The sequence below is a fragment of the Dendrobates tinctorius genome, unplaced genomic scaffold (assembly GCF_039654945.1).
Source record: "Dendrobates tinctorius isolate UK_male_01 unplaced genomic scaffold, ASM3965494v1 ptg000016l, whole genome shotgun sequence".
Taxonomy (NCBI): Eukaryota; Metazoa; Chordata; class Amphibia; order Anura; family Dendrobatidae; genus Dendrobates; species Dendrobates tinctorius.
In genome coordinates this window covers 26,686,513-26,712,086 of record NW_027361684.1, presented here as the reverse complement: position 1 = coordinate 26,712,086, position 25,574 = coordinate 26,686,513, and the positions used below count along the sequence as shown (strand labels likewise).

General features: G+C 45.7%; 1 protein-coding gene across 2 annotated transcripts in view; it reads left to right on the top strand.

Moving 5' to 3' along the window:
• The window catches only part of RAP1GAP2 (RAP1 GTPase activating protein 2), a 1,085,931-nt gene that overhangs the window by 268,521 nt on the left and 791,836 nt on the right, over nucleotides 1–25,574 (top strand). For both annotated transcript variants that reach the window (XM_073565586.1, XM_073565585.1), the window contains exon 2: nucleotides 25,139–25,174. In XM_073565586.1, coding sequence (XP_073421687.1) covers nucleotides 25,152–25,174 — 23 coding nt within the window. In that variant the 5' untranslated portion in view covers nucleotides 25,139–25,151. The remainder of the gene's footprint in view (nucleotides 1–25,138; nucleotides 25,175–25,574) is intronic.

Here is a 25,574-nt window from a genome sequence, read left to right as displayed (position 1 = left end):
GCCGCGATATGGCCAACTGTGAGTCCAGGAATTATAATTCGCTAATGACAGTGTCACTTATCCTTCTCTGACGTCCTGCAGAGTTGTCGTCCAGGAGGTGTCCGTTCATTGTCTCAGCCGCTGGGCCCAGCCGACGAGGAGCTGACGCAAGCTTCTGGCGTTCCTACGCCTAGGTGTAGAGGGGGCACAACAGGCCTCAGGAGAGCCCCTCAGCGTTGGTCCCCCTTGCGGAGGCAAGGTGGTGGCAGTCGTGGGCCTGAACATATAGGCTGTAGCCTCAGACTGGAACGGGGTGCAGCATCTGGGCCGCAGCCGCGGTGCGGAGCGGGACAGAGGTGGCCGCGGGTGGTAATGGGCAGGCCGCAACCGCGGTCAGGATCGGGGCCGCGCCAGTCACAGGTCTCTGTGTCTGAAGCACGGCCATGGGTGTCCAGTTGGTGTCACTCTGCTTTGCTGCTCGGTGCTGTCCTCTCCCTGGTACCGGTGAGTCCCTGTCCAATCTCCCTGGCAGGTGCTGACTTCTTCCAACTCTCCGGCACCACCTAGGCGTCCTGCTCTTAGTCTCCCGCTCCGTTGAGTGCCCCCTGCTGGCGTTATGCGTCCCCTTTATAACCGCTCCAACCCCACTCCTTCTAGAACTGTCTCTGGTCCGTCCTCTTATTATGTCCCCCGGAAACAGATCCCCTGGGAACCTTGGTGACAGCCCTCTTGGTTCCGGCCTGGTTACATAGTGGAAACTTTCCCCCCCTATAAAAGTACGTTCACACTGTGGCCATCTCACAGACAAAACCCAAATAACCAAAAAAAAGCATAACAAAATGTGCATATATCCTACAGCCTACAGCAAGTAAATAATTAATTAGTTATACATGTAAATTAAATAGGGTACTTAGTTAACATTATTTTGATAAAAAAAAGCGTAAAAACCATTCCACCACAACAAGGTATACCAATCGGGATGGTCCTAACCTGTCTCTAGTGTTAAAACCTTATCGTGTCAAATTACCTTAATGTGACTAACGGCAGAGCAGGACAGAATCCCAACTGAAGCTATAATAATGAAGTTCTTAACTGAGAAAGGTGGGCCAATGCCCTTTTTGTACAAAGAACAGGAGATTACAGCAAAATCGAAGAAATGAGATAGACTATAAAACGGTATACCTGCAAAGTGTTACAGTATTTCACACTGTCATTTCACAGACAAAACCCAAGATAAAAAAGCAGAAAGCAAACTGAGTATATTCCCTGCAGCAAGTAAATAAGTTTATGGCAATACTACATGTAAATACCATAGGGTATTTAGTAAATGCTACTTTGATCAAAAATCATAAAAATCATCCCTCCACGACAGGGAGTATCCATTGAGAGTCTCTAGTATTAAAGTGCCCTATTTTTATGGACTGTCCAGGAATTTCTGGACGATTGGCAACTCAGCTACACTTGTGTCGTGCCTAGTTTTTACAACCAAAATTAGTGAGTGTATCATTTGAACTCCTATATCTCAGACACACAGTTTACCTAATTCCACCCTTTGCTATGGCCTCTTTTTTTTTTTTTTTTTTAATCATTCGTGCTCTATAAGTGGCACCTAGAAAATGTGTGACCATGGAAGGCGTTTAAACGTAATTTGCAGGTCGAAGTCGTGAGAAGTAATAATATAATATGAATATGAGTCACATTATCCAACACATTGGTCTACAATGTGGTTTCTATAGCAAACAACAATGCAGGTGTCACTAAATAGAACAGTTACCACCCAATCTTTTTATTAGAAGAAAAGCTTTTCCTCTGTAATCATTGTTAATTAATGAGCTTAGAGAGCTCTGTGAACTTAACACAGAACTATGACACCAAATTCAAGTATTGATAGGCTAATTATAATCTACATAGCTAGCTGCTGACTGTGAGTGTAATGTATAATTTCTATGTAAATCATTCTTTATTGACTCTATCTATCTATCTATCTATCTATCTATCTATCTATCAATGTGATAAAACACTCCAGGTTCGCCTTTGCTGGGGTCAAAGGTCACGTGCGTTCAGTATGAAACTCAGGCGCAGAGCTGGGATTCGGGTGTAACTGACCCTGAGTCAGGTTTATTAACGGTGAAAGCAATGCAAAAAGGAAATAAAACATAAAACAAATCCTTGCCTGTCCGGCACTAACTAAACAATGGACAACCTAACTACCAACTGGCGGGCTTCTCCCGTCCAGCCAAACCACAGTTGCAGTGGGCACTGCTTCCACTCACGTGTGTCTCTCACACAGACAGGCTCTCTGTGATCCCAGGCTGAGACACTCACACAACCACCTGGCATCCTTTTATATCCACCTCCCATTATTCATTAGCAAGCAGGTGCGATACTGACCAGACTAGGCCACATAGGAAAGGAATCTGGGCGAGATATACCTGCCCTCATCCACTATTCCCACATGATTCTCACATATCCCCCCTCTGCTCAGACCACTCCGGTCGAGCAATGACACCCGCCAAACAGTGCACTCGGGACAGGGCATCTGCATTTCCCATCTGTACCCCTGGGCGGTGCTCCACCGTAAAAGTGTAGGCCTGCAGGGCAAGGAACCACCGGGTCACCCGGCTATTCCGTTCCTTGTTCAAGTGCATCCACTTGAGAGGGGCATGGTCAGTGATCAGCCTGAACTTTCGGCCCACCAGGTAATATTTGAGGGCCTCTAGAGCCCACTTAATGGCGAGGCAGTCTTTTTCTACGACTGCATACCTTTGCTCATGTTTATTCAGCTTCCTGCTGAGATCGAGGACTGGGTGTTCCACTCCGTCCCTCACTTGTGAGAGTACGGCCCCGATACCGGTATCAGAGGCATCTGTTTGTACCACATACTCGCTGCAGAAGTCCGGAGTCACCAGTACGGGCTGAGAGCAAAGTGCCCGTTTTAGGCTATGGAAGGCTTCTTCAGCCGCTAAACTCCATTTAATCATGACGGAGTCTTTCCCTTTTGTAAGATCTGTCAGGGGGGTAGCGATGGCTGCAAAATTGGGTATGAACCGGCGATAATAGCCGGCGATCCCCAGGAAGGCTTGCACCTGCTTCTTGTTGACAGGTTGTGGCCAGTCCTGAACCACCTGAATCTTATCAACCTGGGGTTTAACAACACCCCTCCCAATTACATACCCCAAATACCGGGCTTCTTCTAGCCCGATGTGACATTTCTTGGGGTTCGCGGTTAGACCTGCCTCTCACAGGTCGTCAATCACAGCTTGTACTTTCTGGAGATGAGTCTCCCAGTCCAAACTGTAAATGACAATGTCGTCCAAATAGGCTGAAGCGTACTGCCTATGTGGCCTCAGGACTCGATCCATCAGTCTCTGGAAGGTCGCCGGTGCTCCGTGCAGTCCAAACGGCATATACACATACTGAAATAGACCTTCTGGGGTAGCAAATGCCGTCTTCTCTCTGGCAGCCTCCGCCAGAGGGATCTGCCAATACCCCTTTGTTAGGTCTAGAGTCGTAATATACCGGGCTTTTCCTAACCGATCTATTAACTCGTCGACCCGGGGCATAGGGTAGGCATCAAATTTTGAGACTGCATTCAGTTTCCTGAAGTCATTGCAGAACCGGATGGTGCCGTCCGGTTTAGGAATTAGCACAATCGGGCTGGACCAAGCACTGTGCGATTCCTCAATGACGCCTAACTCTAACATTGCCTTCACTTCTCGGGAAACGGCTTCACGGCGCGCTTCCGGGATTCTGTAGGGCTTTACGTGAACTGTGACACCAGGTTCCGTTACGATGTCATGTTCCATGAGCGTAGTCTGCCCAGGTTTTTCTGAGAAAAACATTTGCTTGTGAAGTAGACACTGCCTGACCTCAGTCTTTTGCCGCTACGAGAGAGTCTCTGCCACCCGTACCTCCGGTACGGTATGCGAGCAGACGGGACGGGCCAGCTCCGCTGACAAGGCAGACCGATCTTTCCAGGGTTTTATCAGATTTACATGATAAATCTGTTCAGGTTTCCGTTTACCTGCCTGATATACTTTGTAGTTTACTTCACCAACTCTTTCCTTAATCTCAAAGGGGCCCTGCCACTTTGCCAGGAACTTACTGTCCACCGTGGGGACCAGGATCAACACCCTATCTCCGGGTGCAAACGTACGGATCTTGGCGCCCCTATCATAGATTCTTTTTTGGGCTCCTTGAGCCTGTATCATGTGTTCTTTGACGATAGGCATAACAGCCGCAATACGGTCCTGCATTTGTGTGACGTGATCTATCACTGTTTTAAACGGAGTGACCTGACCCTCCCAGGTTTCTTTTGCAACGTCTAACAGTCCGCGAGGACGTCGGGCGTACAATAACTCGAAAGGCGAGAATCCCGTGGAAGACTGGGGTACTTCCCTGATGGCAAAAAGCAAATATGGAAGTAATTAGTCCCAGTTCTTCCCATCCTTGTCTATCACTTTTCTCAGCATCTGCTTCAGAGTTTTATTGAACCGTTCGACCAACCCGTCTGTTTGAGGGTGATACACGGATGTGCGTAACGGTTCGATTTGTAACAATCGGCAGAGCTCCTTCATTACCCTGAACATAAAGGGGGTCCCCTGGTCGGTGAGTATCTGTTTTGGTATACCGAACCGACTAAACACATGCACCAGTTCCTTGGCAATCGTCTTGGTGGCCGTGTTACGCAAAGGGATGGCCTCCGGGTAACGAGTGGCATAATCCAAGATGACCAGGATATGTTGGTGTCCACGTGCAGACCGTGGAAGGGGCCCAACTAAATCCATCCCAATCCTCTCAAGCGGGACTTCAATAATAGGTAGGGGTACCAAAGGGCTACAGAACCAGGGCTTAGGTGCAGAGGCTTGGCAGTCAGGACAAGACTCACAATATACACGAATATCGTGATGCATGCCTGGCCAAACAAAACAGTGTAATATCCTTTTGGTGGTTTTCTGGACTCCCAGGTGACCTCCCATCACATGTCCGTGGGCCAGGTCCAGCACCTGCCGCCGGTAGGGTTTTGGCACGACTAATAGTTGCACCGTATCTTCCCCCTTTTTCTCTATCTGATAGAGTAAATCATTCTCCAGAACCATGTAAGGATATGCCAGCCTAGAGCCAGGTTCTACGGGTACCCCATTTATCACTTTTACATTCGTCCTAGCCTGAGAAAGGGTAGGATCCTTTATTTGCTCGCTTTGGAAGTCATCTTTCTGAACTTCTAAATCCGGCAAACGGGGAGGTGGACGACTGTCGGCCTCCTCCTCTTCCCCGGTCTCTTCCGTATCACCCGCCATGACTGAAAACGGGAACTGCAGGTCATTTCCCGCAGACTCTTCCGCCGAGTCTTCCGGGGAGACCTCTCCCAGGGATTCGTGACCCACATGCGCCCTGGGAGAAGAACCATGTACACTATTACCCGAGGGCATCAACTGATTCTCCCACAATTGCCAGAAGTGGGGAAAATCCCGGCCCAGGATAACATCATGCAATAACGCCGGGACGAGTCCCACTTTATGTTGCATAGACCCATAGGAAGTAGTAATGCATATGACCGTGGTGAGGTACGAACAGGTGTCTCCATGCACACACGTTACAGAAAATTTGTCTGATGGTCCAGTCGGGGCTGACACCAGACTGGCCTTCACCAGAGTCACCACACTTCCCGAGTCTAACAATGCCACCACATTTTTGCCATCAACAGTTAAATCACACAAGTGTTTTTCCACATCCTTTTGACCGGCATTCACACTCACTACCTGTGCAACCATAGACATGCGGTTTTTAGAGTCTGTGACGTCGCACTGCATGGGTTCAGTAGTGACCGGACAGTTCGCAGCAATATGTCCCATCTCTTGGCAGCGGAAACACCTAACGGGCCCCTTGCTTAGATCATAGTTCGTTACTCTCGGCCTCGCTGTGCGGGCAGTCCCGTTTTCCTCCCCCACTGTCTTAGGGATTTTTCCATCTCCCCTACTCCATGGAACAGTCTTACCGGTTCTACGTGGAGATGATGAAGAACGAGGTGGGGTAGCGTTGTCTCGGAGTCCTTCCGCCACGGAGTAACGTTCAACCAGATCCACCAGTTGATCTGCCGTCGTAGGATTTCCATGGCTTACCCACTTCCTCAGGGCTGGCGGTAGAGCTCTCAAGTACTTGTCCATAACGACTCTCTGGATTATCTCTGGTGCTGTCAACACCTCGGGTTGTAGCCACTTCTTCGTCACGTGGATCAGGTCGAACATCTGTGACCGCGGTGGTTTATCCGGCTGATAAGTCCATTGATGCACTCTCTGTGCACGGACAGCGGTCGTCACTCCCAGCCGGGCCAAGATCTCGGCTTTCAGTTTGTCAAAGTCCTGCGCGGCTTCAGGCTCTAAGTCATAATAAGCCTTTTGGGCCTCACCGGAAAGAAACGGGGCAATCAGGCCGGCCCATCGTGCCTTCGGCCATTTTTCTCGCACCGCCGTCCGTTCAAACGTGGTCAGGTATGCCTCGACGTCATCTTCGATCGTCATCTTCTGCCAGTACCGACTCACGTGAATCACTCTCGACTCGGCTTCCAGGTTAACCTCATGTAGACTTGCCAGGCACTGCGCCACCTGCTGGAGAAGCGAACGATCCGTAGCTGTCATGTCCACCAACTCCTTCAGCTGGGCGATCATCACCCGATTAGCTTCTTGCTGGACGGCGGTGGACTGTACCAGCGCTTTCACCACGTCCTCCATGCTCATGCTTGCAACGTGATGCCCGCGTTCTCCACCACAATGTGATAAAACACTCCGGGTTCGCCTTTGCTGGGGTCAAAGGTCACGTGTGATCAGTATGAAACTCAGGCGCAGAGCTGGGATTCGGGTGTAACTGACCCTGAGTCAGGTTTATTAACGGTGAAAGCAATGCAAAAAGGAAATAAAACATAAAACAAATCCTTGCCTGTCCGGCACTAACTAAACAATGGACAACCTAACTACCAACTGGCGGGTTTCTCCCGTCCAGCCAAACCACAGTTGCAGTGGGCACTGCTTCCACTCACGTGTGTCTCTCACACAGACATGCTCTCTGGTTCCCAGGCTGAGACACTCACACAACCACCTGGCATCCTTTTATATCCACCTCCCATTATTCATTAGCAAGCAGGTGCGATACTGACCAGACTAGGCCACATTGGAAAGGAATCTGGGCGAGATATACCTGCCCTCATCCACTATTCCCACATGATTCTCACACTATCTATCTATCTATCTATCTGTCAGCCATGCTCAACTTGACACAATGGACCCTATTCATTATTTAAAGGTGCATTTGTGCCTTTTTTATCTAGTATTTGGAGATTTTCCATCTTTTTCATTTGATCCTAATTCTTCTTTTGATTTTTGACTCTTTTAAGGTTTATTTTATATAATGGCCTGATATATATATATATATATATATATATATATATATATATATATATATATATATATGGGACGCCCTCACAACCAGGGCTGTGGGGTAATCAGTATCGGGCCCGGTGGATCTCAATGGAAGTTGTCACGGTAGCTGTGACCCGGCCCGTGGCCCTGGGCGCCCATTATAAATGTTCAGTGTGAATGAATAAGCCGTGATGCCACCTGTGGTGTTCGACAATGTAGATGTTAGGCCGACGCTGCAGACAGATCCTCTGGGACAGATGGCGTGGTGCAGCAGTGATGGTATAGCCCTCCACAGGCAGGGCTGTAGTCCCAGGGCAGAGTAGATATGGTGACACTTATATGGTGTAGTGTCAGGCGCAGGGGAGGTAGCAGTGCCGGGCAGGTTGACGCAGGAATAAGTGGAGGACACCAGGGCATGTAGTTCCAAAGCTTTACTCACAGTCTGTTGTACAAACAGGTGCCTGCTTCTGTGCCGTGTCCTCCGGGTCTGGGACTCAGTCAACCCCCAGGCCAGATGGAATACTCCTTTCCAACACTCCGCCAACTTGTGCCTTTCTGAACGTCTCCTCTTATAGTGCCTTTAGATGAAGTACTCCTAGTACTGAGTTACACTGGAGTTCCTCCTATCTGATGTTCTTATGAACTCTACTTGTACGGCAGACAACTGTAGCCTGCTTCGGGGACTCCTTGCTACTAAGTCCCGGGTCACTATCCAGTTGCTGTTGTGCCCCCAAGTCTTGTGTGGGAATAAAGTGGTCACTACTTCTCTTCCTCCGGTGTCTGCTGCAGGACCATTAGTATCCGTACAACCTCGGGGACCGGGCCCCGACCTTGCGCATAGAACTTCTAGGAAGGGTTCTCTTCTCACCCACGTCCTCCGTTCTCTTTTACTCCTCACGTTCCATACTAATCCTTTCTTTCTATGGAGAGTCAAGCTTTCAGTCTATGTTGCTCTCTCTTTCTCTCTCCCGTGCCAGCAGACCCAGATCACTGGGATCTGCTGCAGCACTTCCATCCATCTATCCCTCTCTCTAGGGATCTTCTTCTCTCTCCAACCAACTACTGACTAACTGACTTAAACTCTTCCCGCTCCTTGAAATGTAATCTAACTCCACCCACCTCTCAGCACGTTTCGTGTTCCAAGCAGGGAGCTACCAATGGGTTCTTTGCTATACTCCAAGCAGGAAGCCGCCGAAGGTGCTTTGCTACACTACTTTGTGGTGTGGGGTGCAGGTGTTGGAGCGTGGTCAGGAGTCTCCACCTTACCTGAATGGTGGGGTACCACACGTCAGGATGAGGTGCAGTACCTCTGTGGCGACTGAGCCTCAGGGGCGCCACATACCCTCCCCGTTAAACACAGCACGTCCGCGGGCTGCTAGGCAAACAAAGTTGACAAACATGGGAACATACAAAATTTTTGCAATGCTTAGTAAATAGTTCTTATCTAATCTTCTCAATGTGAGAGGCAGTCATTCTTGAACATTGCAAACAATTATTACTTAACTGTCTAAAGTCTTAATGCAAAAGTGCAAGTTTCATCATCAACACATTTCGTCATCATCTTTCCTTTTTCACATTTTCTACTTTTCTGTCATTAGCTTAGTGATGACCGCTGATACCTGGTTCATCACCTACATTTTCCATATCTTCATTCTTTATTCAAATCTCACATCTCTTTATTAAAACATTCCTAAATCTTATATAAAAGCTATCATAAGACACATTATCAAATACTTCACATTAAAACTTTCAATAATCCTTGTAAGTGCTGGACACCACTCCCAGCCGGGATCTCTTGCAGTGTCCTTTGATTGGAGTCATGCTCCAGATGAGGTAGACCTTATCTTCGCAAAGTGTCTATGTAAAACCAAGAGAGGGCACCTAAAAAGGTGCAACTATTTACAAACACAGTTCTGGATCATTCAGCGTCCATGATCTCCACAGTTCCAAATGAAGAAATGCTGCCAATCAAACCGGGCAACAAAAGTGAGAACAGAAAAACATGATGAACAAAATTATATGTATGTATATGTGTATATATGTGTATATATATATATATATATATATAAGCTGAAGAGCTCGATGCTGCCCGGGCATAGTAACTAACTGTGGTTAGTTATAACAAATTATAATTATCCTCCATCCCATAGTCCCGTGCCCATATACCCATCATACATATCTGCCATCCCATAGTCCAGTGTTCATATACCTATCATACATCCTCCATCCCATAGTCCAGTGCCCATAAACCCGTCATACATATCCTCCATCCCATAGTCCAGTGCCCATATACCCATCACACATCCTCCATCCCATAGTCAACCATTATGACTTCATAATGATCGGCGGGGCTTGCAACCTATGATGACATCAATGTCACCATGGCAACCACTGTGACATCATAATGAGGGGCGGGGCTTGATACGCACACACTTTTTCCCCAATATGTAGATAGGGGCAAAATTGTTTGGTGAATTGGAGCGTGCGGGGTTAAAATTTCGCCTCACAACACAGCTTAGGACACTCTCGGGGTCCAGACATGTGACTGTGCCAAATTTTGTGGCTGTAGCTGCGACGGTGCGGATGCCAATCCCGGACATACAAACAAACACACACATACATACATACATACATACACACATTGAGCTTTATATATTAGATATATATATTGTAAAGTTTGTACTCACATAGGAGGAAGCAGGAGGCGTATTCTCTTTCTCGTCCGTGTGGGTTTATTTGTTTCATAAACCAAAAAATCCACAACAGAAAGGTATGCAGTCTTTAGGCAACACAAAACAGTCCTTAGCTGGGCTTGGTTCCCTCAGGCCCTGTGCACACACAGGCCATGGCAATGTCCATAGCAGAACTCTATCTGCAGACACAGGAAGGCTTCTCCCTCCTGAGAACACAGACCATTCTGTAATGTCTCGCCTGGACACATGGAAATCTGTGCACACTCTGACAGACTCCCTCACACTCTCTCGCATGTGCTAAACACTTCAATTACATATCCTTGTAATCACACCCTTAGGTGAGGTATGGATCACATGGGCTGGTCACATGGTCATGACCTCACCACAGGTCCTGAAGGAATTGGAAAACAGGGGTACAGTCAACACCCTCACTCAGAGGTGAGGCAATATGGGTAGCCAGACCCTCCCATCTCACATAGCTATCTGCAACCAAGACCCAGTGCACTAAGCGCCATATTAGTGCTCATGTACACTAACAACAAAATACTCCATGTTGCATCGCAGGGAGCATCCATCCATGTGCCATATACCTCCCATTAACCACGTGACCACCCGTCACACCAGATATTTCCCCCCTCTGCCTAAAGCCGTGGGGCTTGGCACTTTCTATTACTTGACCAAAGATCCTTCTCGGTCATCTCTGCCAGTCAAACCGTCTGTCAAAGTCGGGCCCTGCTACTGAACCCTTTCGTAGATACCCATCATCCATCATATCTTTTAATAGAGATGACCCCTTGTCAGGCCACCAGCACCTCTGGTGGTCAATCCGGCTTCGCAATTCTCTTGCAGCCATACTATCTGTCTGGTCTGACTCTTTGTCACCACGTCCACTACAGGGTCTTCCTCTTAGGTCACTCAGTCCACAGCTTACTGAGGCGTCACTACTTCTACCTCTTCCGTCAGGCCACCTACTGTCATCTCTCTGCTGGCAATTTCTCCTATGGTCTATATGGTCCTGAGAGCAGCCCTTTCATTTATCTCTATGTACTCTGTTATCTCCAGCTTGAGGACTTCCAGCCTTAAGCGAACCTCTTCTCCTCTCTATACTACAAGTTGAAGGTGGCAGCCATGTTTTTTCCATTTCCTGCAGCTCTCTGTTGATCTGCTCCCTCTCAAGTCTTAGCTGCTCAACTTCTTTCAGATAGGCCACGCGATACTCCAGGAGCATCTGGATATTCACAAGGCTCTCCATGGATTTGACAACCAGGAATGGAACCATTCCATCTTCACCCATGTCCTGGGCTTCGTCATCAGCCGGAATCCTCACTCTCATCACACCGGACCTATTCACCATCTCCTGCATCACTTTCCCAAACCTTCCGATGACCTTCCTCACCAGACCTCTGGGCACTTGAATGATGTCTTCTGCAATGCCCCGCTGAGTGTGAACTTTCATTGCACGCTCTAGACGTTGAGCGGCTTCCTTATTCCTCAACAGGATCATCTGCTTTGTGCAGAGGCATTGTAGATGCATATCCTTCAGGATAGCCACCCGCTTCACTGTGGCTTCCTTAGCTGCCAGTATGACCAACTGCTTTGTCTCTGGTGCCCAGTTCACACTACATGCTTCTATTGCCTTTTTAAAGGCTTCATGCACATCCTCAATGGCACACGCTTCTTGCATGTCTTCGGATACCTCTATTATACACTTGAAAAGCGAAGTCTCCCTTTCTTGGACATACTGTTGGACCTCCTCTTCCTGAGCGTCAGCACAGTTTTCCAAGACATCGATGTCCCTTGTATGTCCATCTGCATGGCACTTCCCCTGCTGGATTTCTTCCTCCGTGGAGGCCCCTTCTCTAGTCAGCCTCTCCAGTTCACTCTCCTTCATAGCGATCAGATCGGGCGAGCATGATAGTTCGACTTCCCGGTCATCCATGGATTTCTGGAGCTGGGCATTCGTCTCCTTCTCTATCATGAGCTCTCTATAAACTTTTTCTCGCTCCTCTGCCAGGCAGCGATGCTCATCCTCTCTCCAGAGAAGCTCCTGATGACACTTCTCTTGGGCTTCTCTGAGCACCTCCATATCTTTTACTACCACTTCGTTAATAGTTTGACACGCTGACAGGTGACCTCTGAGCTCAGAGACTTCCTTCTCCAGCTCATCCACTCTGTGCTCAGCTGCTTGTCTTAGGACCCTTTCTTGTTCAACATGCTCTTTTACAGTTTCTTTAAACAACTCTATCTCCTGGTCCTGCTCTCTTTTGGCCAGCACGTGTCGCACCATTAGTTCTTTAATTAGACTTTCAGATGGGCTCTCTTACCCACCCATACTCTGCCTCTTCAGGGCTCTACCTGTTCCTGCATCTGCCTCTATGGTCTCTGCGGGTCTACTACAGGTCTGTTTTAATTCCAGAGCATTACTAACTCCCTCTGTGCTGGAGTTTGTCCGAGACAAAGTGACCTCCTTACTGCACACTCTTTCCCTTGTGTTCGATTCACAGTCTGAATTGGAGTCACCACTCACCCTGTCATCCTGGAACAGCAAGCCCTCACTCACACAGGTGTCGGACCCCTTTCCTGGAGGTGCCCCATTTTCCACAGTTACACGTTTGGTCACCCCAGCCAAATCCCCGAGTTGGTTAGACCTACTCTTTCTCTCGGTCACCCGGAGCTCTGGACTATTGACCTTAGGTGGTGCTACCTCCATCTTTGAGCCACCCCACACTTCATCAACTTCCCCTGCATCTTCAAACAAGACAAAGTCCCGGCCCCTCTCAAAGGAATACACTAAGTTTGGTATTATACTGCCACCTTGGCACTGAACCCATTTGGACCCCTCAATCATTACTCTGTCCACAATATATTCCACAGTGACCCCATGGTGGCAGCGAACCTTGACCTTTTTCTCGGTTAGATAGAAAATGAGAGGAGTACCTGTCAGAGTCACCAGACTCTTTGAGTCCTGCTGTCCAGAGACTCCTTCACGGTGTAGCATCACGATACACACTTGTGGCCCGTCGTCATCCGGAGAAGGAATGTGCCGCACTCAGAAAAAGTTAGACACAAACACCGCAGTTCCCCAGACATATCCACTGAGGTAACCAGTGCTGCCTCTTTTGAAAACTCTGCCTCTTTTTGGACCACTATCCCTTTTGGACTTCGCCTCCCCCTGGGACTCCACTCCCTTTTGGGTCGCCACCCCGAAATGGGTCACCGCCTCCCTCTGGGGCTCCACCCCTTTTGGGGTCACCTCCCCGATTTGGGCCACCGCCCCCTTTCGGGATTTTCCCATGTCCCCTCTACAGGCCTTCTTAGGACAGAGTTCACATGGTACCGTTTATGTCTTTTTGGTCTTAAAACTGGCCCTTTAAGAAGACAAATACTCTGATACCACACCAGCTCCTACTGGCACTGCCACAGCTCCTGCTGTAGCCACAAATCACCTCCGGCTGCCGCTCACAAACAGTTGCTGGTGTCACTGCAGCTCCTGCTGCGCCGTATTCGTGGACGCACCGATCCACAGCAACCTTCATAACCCCGCCGAGTTACAGCCAGCCGCTTGTCACCTTCGTAACCCCGCCAAGTTACAGCAAGCCGCTTGTCACCTTCGTGACCCCACTGAGCCCCCGCAAGCTGACTTGAGAGGGAGAAGAAAAAAACACAACACAAAAATACACGTGGCCTGTCTGTGTGCTATTCAGGATGTCCATCTCCTCCTGAGACCGTCCAACATACAGGCCTCACCGGGTGCTATTCAGGGATCCGACCCTCCTCCCAGGGTTTCCCAACACACCGGCCTCACCAGGTCCACAGTCTTTCTCACTGACCCCGGTCAGTACAACACAGACGCCTATCCATTACCTGCTGGTGTCGGCCACACAGGTTTCCGGACGCCTCTTCTCAGAGGTATCCCACAAATTATCAACAGTCTCTTTCTCTGACCTCGGTCAGCATAACTACTGGTTTTCACGACCATTTGCTCCCCTGGCTCAGAGTCGCCAGCACTGCAACATGTGCTTCCTAGGACCGAGATTTGCAGACCTTGTCCGTTGCCCCTAGCAACAAGGTTACAACAGTGCCCTTAGCATTCTCCACCAATTGTAAGGTTTGTACTCACTTAGCAGCGTAGGAGGAAGCAGGAGGCGCATTCTCTTTCTCGTCCGTGTGGGTTAATTTGCTTCATAAACCAAAAATCCACAACAGAAAGGTAAACAGTCTTTACGCAACTCAAAACAGTCCTTAGCTGGGCTTGGTTCCCTCAGGCCCTGTGCACACACAGGCCATGGCAATGTCCATAGCAGAACTCTATCTGCAGCCACAGACACAGGAAGGCTTCTCCATCCTGAGAACACAGACCATTCTGTAACATCTCGCCTGGACACATGGAAGTCTGTGCACACTCTGACAGACTCCCTCACACTCTCTCACATGTGCTAAACACCTCAATTACATAGCCCTATAATGACACCCATAGGTGAGATATGGATCACATGGGCTGGTCACATGGTCATGACCTCACCACAGGTCCTGAAGGAATTGGAAAACAGGGGTACAGTCAACACCCTCACCCAGAGGTGAGGCAATATGGGTAGCCAGACCCTCCCATTTCTCATAGCTACCCGCTACCCGGACCCAGTGCACTAAGCGCCATATTAGTACTCATGTACACTAGCAACAAAATACTCCTTGTTGCATCACAGGGAGCATCCATCCATGTGCCATATACCTCCCATTAACCACGCGACCACCTGTCACACCACAATATATATATATATATATATATATATATATATATATATATACACACTACCGTTCAAAAGTTTGGGGTCACCAAGACAATTTTGTGTCCAGACATTGACAAAGTTCGAAAAAAAGATTTTTATTTGAAATAATAATTTTCTCCTTCAAACTTTGCTTTCATCAAAGAACGCTCCCTTTGCAGCAATTACAGCATTGCAGACCTTTGGCATTCTAGCAGTTAATTTGCTGAGGTAATCTGGAGAAATTTCACCCCATGCTTCCAGAAGCCCCTCCCACAAATTGGTTTGGCTTAATGGCACTTTTTGCATACCATACGGTCAAGCTGCTCCCACAACAGCTCAATGGGGTTGAGATATGGTGACTGCACTGGCCACTCCATTACAGATAGAATACCAGCTGCTTGCTTCTTCCCTAAATAGTTCTTGCATAACTTGGAGGTGTGCTTTGGATCATTGTCCTGTTGTAGGATGAAATTGGCTCCAATAAAGCGCTATCCACAGGGTATGGCAGTTCATTGCAAAATGGAGTGATAGCCTTCCTTATTTAAAATCCCTTTTACCTTGTACAAATCTCCCACTTTACCAGCATCAAAGCAACCCCAGACCATCACATTACCTCCACCATGCTAGACAAATGGCGTCAGGCATCTTTTCAGTTCTGCGTCTCACAAATGTTCTTCTGTGTGATCCAAACACCTCAAACTTGGATTCGTCTGTTCATAACACTTTTTACCAATCTTCCTCTGTCCAATGTTTGTGTTCCTTTGCCCATATTAATCTTTTCCTTTTATTAGCCAGTCTCAGATATGGCTAAGTATCCTGGAGTCGCCTCTTCACTGTAGATGTTGACACTGGCATTTTGTGTGTACTATTTAATGAAGCTGCCAGTTGAGGACCTGTGAGGCGTTGATTTCTCAAACTACAGGTTCTAATGTACTTGTCTTGTTGCTCAGTTGTGCAGCCGGGCATCCCACTTCTTTTTCTACTCTGGTTAGAGCCTGTTTGTGCTCTCCTCTGAAGGGAGTAGTACAAACTGTTGTAGGAAATCTTCAGTTTCTTGGCAATTTCTCGCACGGAATAGCCTTCATTTCTAAGAACAAGAAAAGACTGTCGGGTTTAACATTTTGAGAGTTTAATGGAACCAACAAATGTAAGAGGTCCGGCGCCTGCGCACTGCAGTACTTTACTCTGCCCTCCAAAGGGCAAATAAAGTACACCTGCGCAGGAGCCGCGGCAGAAGGAGGAGGACATCATCGCTAGAAGATGGGAGGCGCCGGACCAGACCGCGACGCCCATCGGACCAGACCGGACCCCGGGGTGAGTATAATCTAACTAGTTTTCTTATCTTTCAGGTTACATCGGAGGCTTATCTACAGCATTACAGATTAAACCAAAAACAAAAAACAAATATCCTAAAATAAAAAAAGGAAAAAATAAATTGCAAAAATTGCATGAAGGTAGTAATAATAATAAGGGTATTTAGTAAACGTAATTTTGATTGAAAGAATGTACAAGCCACCCCGCCACGTCAAGGCAACCCTTGTGAGACAGTCCTAACTCTTGTATTTAAAATCTTTCCACTTGTCAAGTGACGTAAATGTGAACCAGGACCAAGGGACTGAACCACCAGTAATAGCATAGGCCAGACAGGATGGATTTTCCAACTCAGAAAAAGGGCGGTAACACCCTTATATGCACAGAATGCACATTGAACTAAATGAGAAACTAGGTCTGAGCTGAAAAAGTAAATTAATGTGTATGCAAAATGTAAATGCATATAAACACATGACTTTTACACAGAAAAAAACAAAAACAAAAAAACAAATATCCTAAAATAAAAAAGTAAAAAATAATAAACTGCAAAAATTGCATGAAGGTAGTAATAATAATATGGGTATTTAGTAAACATAATTTTTAATTTTGATCAAAAGAATGTACAAGCCATCCCGCCACGTCAAGGCCACCCTTGTGGGACAGTCCTAACATTACAGAATGCTGTAGATAAGCCTCTGATGGCGCTGGCTGCATCTCATAGGCCAAAAATGAGGTGACAGATTCCCTTTAAGGATATAAAGATTTAAAGTTTTAAAATTGTAAATTTTTCAAAATTTTGACCAACATTCCGATATTTTCACAGATAAATGCAAAAGTACAAAGTGTCATGAAAACCATAATCACTGGGATTCGTTGAAACATTCCAGCGATATTACAATGTAAAGTGACACTGGTCAGATTTCAAAAATTTGGCCTGGTCATTAAGGTTGATATAAATATCTTCTAAATGTAATTTCTTTTACACATTATGTATTTACTGGACATATATATGCTACTGTAGCCTGAAGTGTTCCTACTGGTGTACATAATAAAGACTAGTACAGAAATCTGGCTCTAGCTGTAATTTGATCGCAGTCTGGTATCTATTTTTGCCTTGTATATATTAGGACCTTGGTTCTGATATGAGATGTGCTAACAATACACAAATTACTGTTTATAGTAAACTGTGAGGTGTCAGATTTTACACAGTAACCTTCACCCACTAGTACACAGGACACACATACTTGTGTAAATGGGATATGTAAACCTTGAAGCCTACAGTACATAATTTCTTTTTAATTTCGGGCCACAATCTTATTTCATAATAAAACAAATAATTCAGGATATATTGGTAATTTATTTATCATCTTCAGAAGACCTGTCACTTATCATAGATATATAACTTTTTTCATGGTGTAAATGTTGTTCTCCTGAATCCATCCTTTATTTTTTGTTCCTGCGCCTGTGTAATCCTGACATACAGTGGTGAAAAAAAGTATCTAGCCAGCCACCAATTGTGCAAGTTCTCCCACTTAAAAAGATGAGAGATGCCTGTAATTGACATCATAGGTAGACCACAACTATGAGAGTCAAAATGAGAAAACAAATCCAGAAAATCACCTTGTCTGATTTGGCAAGATTTATTTGTCAAATTATGGTGGAAAATAAGTATTTGATCACCTAAAAACATGCAAGATTTCTGGCTCTCACAGACCAGTAACTTCTTCTTTAAGAGGCTCCTCTGTCGTCTACTCATTAACTGTAGCAATGGCACCTGTTTGAACTTGTTATCAGTGTAAAAGACACCTGTCCACAACCTCAAACAGTCACTCTTCAAATCAGGGCCGGCTCCAGGTTTTTGAGGGCCCCGGGCGAAAGAGTCTCAGTGGGCCCCCCTTTAACACATACCACAATTAATGCCGTGTGACATCCGTGGTGCCGGCCAAAAACAGACTTGTCTCCGTACACTGCTAATCAATAGCCTCCTTCACATGAACGTGTTTTGCCACAGAGCGAGTGTCCGTGTGGATCACATGCGTGTCCGTGTGATCCACACGGAGACAAGTCCGTTTTTTGGCCGACACCACGGATGTCACACGGCATGAATCGTGGTATGTGTTAAAGGGGGGGCCACTGATACTCTTTCGCCTGGGGCCCTCAAAAACCTGGAGCCGGCCCTGCACACTTGGCTCTGCTCCGGTACACCTCGTACACACGCGGCTCCACTCCTTACACCTCGTACACACGCGGCTCCGCTCCTTATACCTTGTACACACGGCTCCACTCCGTAAACCTCACGCACACACGGCTCCGCTCCGTACACCTCGTGCACACATGGCTCCGCTCCGGTACACCTCGTACACACGGCTCCGCTCCATACACCTCGTACACACGGCTCTGCTCCATACACCTCGTACACACACTCTGCTACATCCACCTTGTAAACCCTCCTGACCCCACACATAAGTACACACACAGCTCTGCTACATCCACCTTGTAAACCCCTCTTGACCCCACACAGAAACTTTACCTCATCCAGACCAGCACCATAATGAAGCGACCAGCACAGCTTAGTCCTGCAGCCATCCTGATCATGTGAACCCTGACTCCTCCCCTCCTGTGACCTCATCACATCTCCTGTGCCGCACACAAGATTACGGCCAAAGCGATGATCATTGCTGGCTGTAAGGGGCTGCATGGGCCCCTTGGGGATGGCGCAGGATGGGGTTGGTATATGGGGGCGTAGCAGCACCAGTTGGTATCCCAGACAGCGTGAGTGGGCCCCCCATCTTGCCAGGGCCCTGGCACTTGCCTGGGTGCTGACGCCAGCCCTGCTCCAAACTCCACTATGGTGAAGACCAAAGAGCTGTCAACGGACACCAGAAATAAAATTGTAGCCCTGCACCAGGCTGGAAAGATTGAATCTGCAACAGGCAAGCAGCTTGGTGTGATGAAATCAACTCTGGGAGCAATAATAACAAAATGGAAGACATACAAGACCAATGATAATCTCCCTCGATCTGGGGATCCATGCAAGATCTCACCCTGTGGGGTCAAAATGATCACAAGAACGGTTTGCAAAAAACCCAGAGCCACATCGGGGTACCTAGGGAATGACCTGCATAGAGCTGGGACCACCGTAACAAAGGCTACCATCTGTAACACACTACGCCACCAGGGACTCAGATCCTGCAGTGCCAGACGTGTCCCCCTGCTTAAGTCAGTACATGTCCGGGCCCCTCTGAAGTTTTCTAGAGAGCATTTGGATTATCTAGAAGAGTATTGGGAAAATCTCATATGGTCTGATGAAACCAAAGTAGAACTGTTTGGTAGAAACAAAACTCATCGTGTTTGGAGTAAACAGAACTCTGAGTTGCATCCAAAGAACACCATACCTACTGTGAAACATGGGGGTGGCAACATCATCTTTTGGGGCTGTTTCTCTGCAAAGGGACCAGGATGACGGATCGGGGTACATGAAAGAATGAATAGGGCCATGTATCATGAGATTTTGAGTGCAAACCTCCTTAGATCAGCAAGGGCATTGACGAAGAAACGTGGCTGGGCTTTTCAGCATGAGAATGATCCCATGCACACTGCCAGGGTAACAAAAGAGTGGCTTTGCAAGAAGAATATGAAGGTCCTGGATTGGCCTAGTTGAAAACCTTTGGAGGGATTTGAAAATCCGTGCTGCCCAGCTACTGGCCCAAACATCACTGCTCTATATGAGATCTGTATGGAGAAATAGGCCAATATACCACCGACAGTGTGTGCCAACCTTGTGAAGACTTACAGAAAACAATTGACCTCTGTCATTGCCAACAAAGGATATATAGCAAAATATTGAGATGATCTTTTGAAAATGACCAAATACTTATTTTCCACCATAATTTGCAAAAATTAATCTTACCAAATAAGACCAGGTGATTTTCTGGATTTGTTTTCTCATTTTGTTTCTCATAGTTGTGGTCTACCTATGATGTCAATTAAAGGCCTCTCTCATCTTTTTAAGTGGAAGAACTTGCACAGTTGGTGGCTGACTAAATACTTTTTTTCCCCACTGCATAGCTCCCTCTTCCCTATATACTGTATAAATCAAGACCTTTTATAGCCAGAGTGGTCTTTAACTCTTACCTATAGAAGGATTCTTGAAGACCACACCTACCTTGCAAACAACACTTTTTTTATAGACAGGTAAGAGTGGGTCATATCTCAGGAATGAAGAGATTCTAAAAAGTATTTTCTTACATATGGAGTTGAATTGGGCTGTTATGAATAGCATTCAGGACTGCTGTTCAAGATGTCTTAGGGCCCATTTAGACATCCATTTTTGGTGTTCTATTTATTCTTTTCATGGACAGAACTTCTACATGTGATAGTCTATGAGGCTGTTCACATGTCCGATTTTTTTTGTGCGTGGACTAAATGGAGTGGAAACGTGTCCAATATTGATCTAAGCATTGGATGTCTATGCGTCAGTGAAAAACCGATAAAACACAAACCAAATTCGGATGAAACTCAGATGACACTCAGTTGAAAATCTGATAAAACTAAACAAAATCACTGATGAAACTAGGACCGTTTTTGTGCATGCAAAAAATAGACGTCTAAGTAAGACCTAAGGCTAGTTTCACACTTGCTTTTTTTTGCAGCGCGTTTTTCCCGCAAAAAAACGCATTGAAAAAACGCATACAAAAGCCTACAACTGCTGCGTTTTTTTCAAGCATTTTTATGAGCATGCATGAAAAAAACGCAGCGTTTTTATGCGTTTGTATGCGTTTTTAGTGCGTTTTTACCGTGTTTGCGTTTTTTTCCAACATTTTTAGGTGGCCCCTCACACTAACCCAAACCATGACTTTACTAACCCTAACCCTGACCCTAACCCTAACCCTAACCCTGACCCTAACCCTTAACCAAATCATACTTAACCCTAACCCAAACCCTAAACCCTAACTAACCCTAACCCTAACCCTAACCCTAACCCTGACCCTAACCCTAACCCTAACCCTAACCCTGACCCTAACCCTAACCCTAACCCTGACCCTAACCCTTAACAAAACCATACTTAACCCTAACCCTGACCCTAACCCTGACCCTAACCCTTAACCAAACCATACTTAACCCTAATCCTGACCCTAACCCTGACCCTAACCCTAACCCTGACCCTAACCCTTAACAAAACCATACTTAACCCTAATCCTGACCCTAACCCTGACCCTAACCCTTAACAAAACCATACTTAACCCTAACCCTAACCCTAACCCTGACCCTAACCCTTAACCAAACCATACTTAACCCTAATCCTGACCCTAACCCTGACCCTAATCCTTAACAAAACCATACTTAACCCTAACCCTGACCCTAACCCTAACCCTGACCCTAACCCTAACCCTAACCCTGACCCTAACCCTTAACCAAACCATACTTAACCCTAATCCTGACCCTAACCCTGACCCTAACCCTTAACCAAACCATACTTAACCCTAACCCTGACCCAAACCCCAACCCTAACCCTGACCCTGACCCTAACCCTAACCCTAAACCCCCTTAACTAACCCTAACTCTAACCCAAACCCCTAAATTCCATGGTTAAAAAAAAAAAATGCATATGCAAAAAAACGCATACATGAGCATGCCAGTGCGCACATATGCGCATCCATAGGCTATAATGGCCATTTTTAGCGCAAAACGTGCGCATATGTGCGCATGCGCTTTTTTGCAGGGCCAAAAAATGCAACATGCTGCGTCTGGAAAATACAAACGCACACCCCAAAAAAACGCAGCGCATGAAAATCGCATACATGCGCTTACAAGCGCGCAGGTATGCGCACCCATGTTAAATATAGGGGAAAAAACGCATGCGCACATATGCGTTTTTTTCCAGCGCTAAAAAACGCAAATGTGAAACCAGCCTTAAAGGTGGTGAATTTAGTTTACTTACAGGAAACCTTGTTACAGTTTTCCTTTAAGATGGTGAAACTTGGTGATAGTGTTTCAGTGGTTGGGGAGGAAGGTAGGCTTTTGGGGTTCATTGCAGAAGTACAAGCTCAAATATAAGACAATATACTATCTTTAGGCGTGGCGATCATATCTTCAGGACCAAAGTAAATATATATTAAGATACTGTGCAAAGTTTAAACATTATCTTTCACTTGAATATAAAACAGACTGTATACTGTACATTGTAGAATTGTGGTCTTATTGCTGTTGAAGACCTCAACTTCTGCCATTCCATGCTTGCTACCCAAAACATCTACAAAACCTATACAAGTAGAAAATGTCCAGAAATCTGTAAAATATTAGCCATTGAATCAACTATGATGCTGTTTTCACATTTGCACTGATGTCTGTTTTTCGATGAATAAATTTACATAATTATGTGAGATAATGATTTGTTTTCCCTGCTGTGATACCGCAGGGCAATTGAAGTTTTGCTGCCAGACTCCACCATATAACCTACGGTCTGGAAGTTTCAGCAACAGGATACAGCTTACTATTGGCAGACCTGCTTAAGGGTCCGCTTACATGGACAGACCGCTGGCATGATGCGACCACTGATCGGTAAATTTTTACCAGTTGGCCGTCATTTAAATGCCTGTTTACACAGACAGACCAAATTAAATGATGTGCACTGATTAATCTGTAGTAGATCGCCCAGTGCACATAGGCTGCCACTATTCTTGGCATTGCGAGTCCTGTTTACACGGAATGATGCGCCGCTGAGAAATATCATCTTTGGTACTGCTCAAAAGATCATTTCTCCCGATGAAAGGACATTTTGCTCGATCATAGGTTGATTGAAAGCCTGTTTACAAGGCAAGATAACAAACGCATTTAACAATGTTCGTTCACGGTTATCTTGCAGTGGAAATGCAGTTTAAGAAAAAGGGATAGTCCACTCCCAGTAACCAGTTAGGCTATATTCCCATGATCAGGAAGTAGCAGCGTTTTGGATGCAGTGTATTTTCTCTGAGTCCAAAGTGCTGCGTTCTAATCACTGAACAATGTGGATTTACTGCATCAAATACATATCTATTGTGGAAATTTCTGTTGCGGAGACTAGCGTCATGCTGCTGCTCGTACACCCGCGCTGCGGCTGAGTTTACGCAGCGTCAAATAGAAGCACAGTGGGCATGGGATTTCTATAAGTCCCATCATTTGTGCTTGTACTGTTCATCTCAGCATTTTGGACGTAGCGCCAGTGGACTGCATCCAAAACGCTGCTATTCCTGATTGTGGGCACGTACCCTTACAAGTACAGAAGCTAACTGAAAAAGTGAGAGCTTTCTTTCTTGCAGAAAAGCTGGCAAATCAGCTTTAAAATTAGTCGTGTGTGATCCCAGAATCTATAATTGGTGGGAAAACAGCTGGGAAAGGATGAGCAGTAAAAAGGAGTGCTTGGGTAGGAAGATGGTACAGAATTGGTAAAGTAGTCATGAAAAATAAATGTACCAAAGCAGCCTTGTGTGCCACAACCAAAAAACTCTCAGATGCCTGTGCCTTAAAGTTGCCAAGAATGCTACAGAGTCAGGCTACTTTACACTGTGTGGTGTGCAGCATTAAACGACCACCAACCAGCAACATGTTTGCCAGTTGGTGCTCATTTAATAGTCTATTTACACATGCCCCTTCAGATGTGCTCTGATGGATCAGTAGTAGATGGCTCAATGAGCAAAGACTGCCATTATTTTAGCCAGCGCACTTGTTATTTGCACAGGATGATGCGCTGCCAACTATGTTCTTCTGCTCAAACCAAATGATAGTTTCACCTGACGAACGAGTGTTTTGCTTGTTCATTGGGCAATCGGCACCCTGTTTACACTGCACAATTATCATGAGACGAGCGTTCCAAAGAAACCATCGTTGGTGATGATGCAGTTTAAATGAAACTTTAGTGTGGAAGGAAAATAAATGTCTTAACACTCAGAACGATTATTTGATTCTTATGAAGTTTGTTTCACAATAATCATACAGTCGAATCAAGCCGACGATCAACCGACGAACAAGCCGAACACACTTTCATTGGGTGAAATGATCTTTTAGTTTACACAAAAGATTATCATTCTCATCAGCACAGGACCTGCGCTGCCGACAGCAATGGCTGCTTATGTGCACTTAATGATATATCACAGATCACTCCCATCTGAAGTGGGGGTCTACCAGTCTAAATAGGCTATTAAATGACAGCCAATCCACAAACAAGTATCTGATTGGCGGTCGGCCGGTGTGAACACAACCCAGTACTTTTTGTTTTTTATTTTTGTCTTAAATTTAAAGCACTAAAGGAGGAGGTTAACTGAACCAAATGGGCCACAGTTTTGTTTTGAGATGCTTTTTATATTTTACTAGACAGTTTTGAAAAGTGTCTGAAATGGTGGTTTCGTTAAGTAGAATCATAAAAATGCCAGATATATAAATGTATAAATTATTTTGGGTCAAAATGTTGGTAGAAAATAAGAGATGACGTATGAAATAGAAAATTGTCCGTTCACCACAATGTGTTACATTTATACATTGTTCGACCTGTGATAGATTTGTCTGGTCTAGTTTTTTATATCCAGACTAATTTTAGGACAGTATTAATAAGTTTCTCCTAAACTTATGATGACATTTATATTTCAGAATTTAAAGTGAAGTGCAAATATTAACTAATATATTCAGGAATTTCCATATTTTTATTATCCCTCCCGGCCGGGGAATGTAGCCATTGCCATTCAATGTATTCAGATGCCTTTATGAATTTACATAATACATTTTATATCATGGCGCTGCAGTTTCCTTTCCTACCATAAGTGCAGCTGTTATTTGCGTTTCTGCTGATGAAGTTACTTTGCTTTAAAGGACGATCAATCAGATAGAGATTTCAGCTGTGACAACTCCATCTAATCTCCAAGTCGATTCGCACTTGTTAAAGCTTTGTGTACAATAAGTGAAAACTGAATAATTAATTGCTTTATCGATTTTATTCTTGCAGGATTGATAAAGCGATGCTGGCCAGCCTGAAAGTCAAGTAAGTCATTCTTTTGTTAATTTGATTGATTACAGTTAATTTTCTTGGAGGGCAGATTCCTTCATGAATATGTTATAGACTGAAAAAAATGTGCAGGTGGATATACTGTATAATGACATTTTTATATAGTTTCAATATGGTATTGATTATGGAAGCCATTTGTTAAGTGTGTATGCTAGAACATAATATTTATGGGCTATAATTATGGTCTAATCTCGTTTCAAACCCTTAAAGGGAATCTGTCACCCCTTTTTTGAGATATCATATAATGATATCATTCAATTGTGTGTCACATAAGGATTCTCTTAGTACTTTTGCTTCCCCCTGACCCCGCACCTTTCATGCATAAATACCTTTTTTATATTGGTTCAGATGTATGTAAACTGCCGCTGTCCGGTCC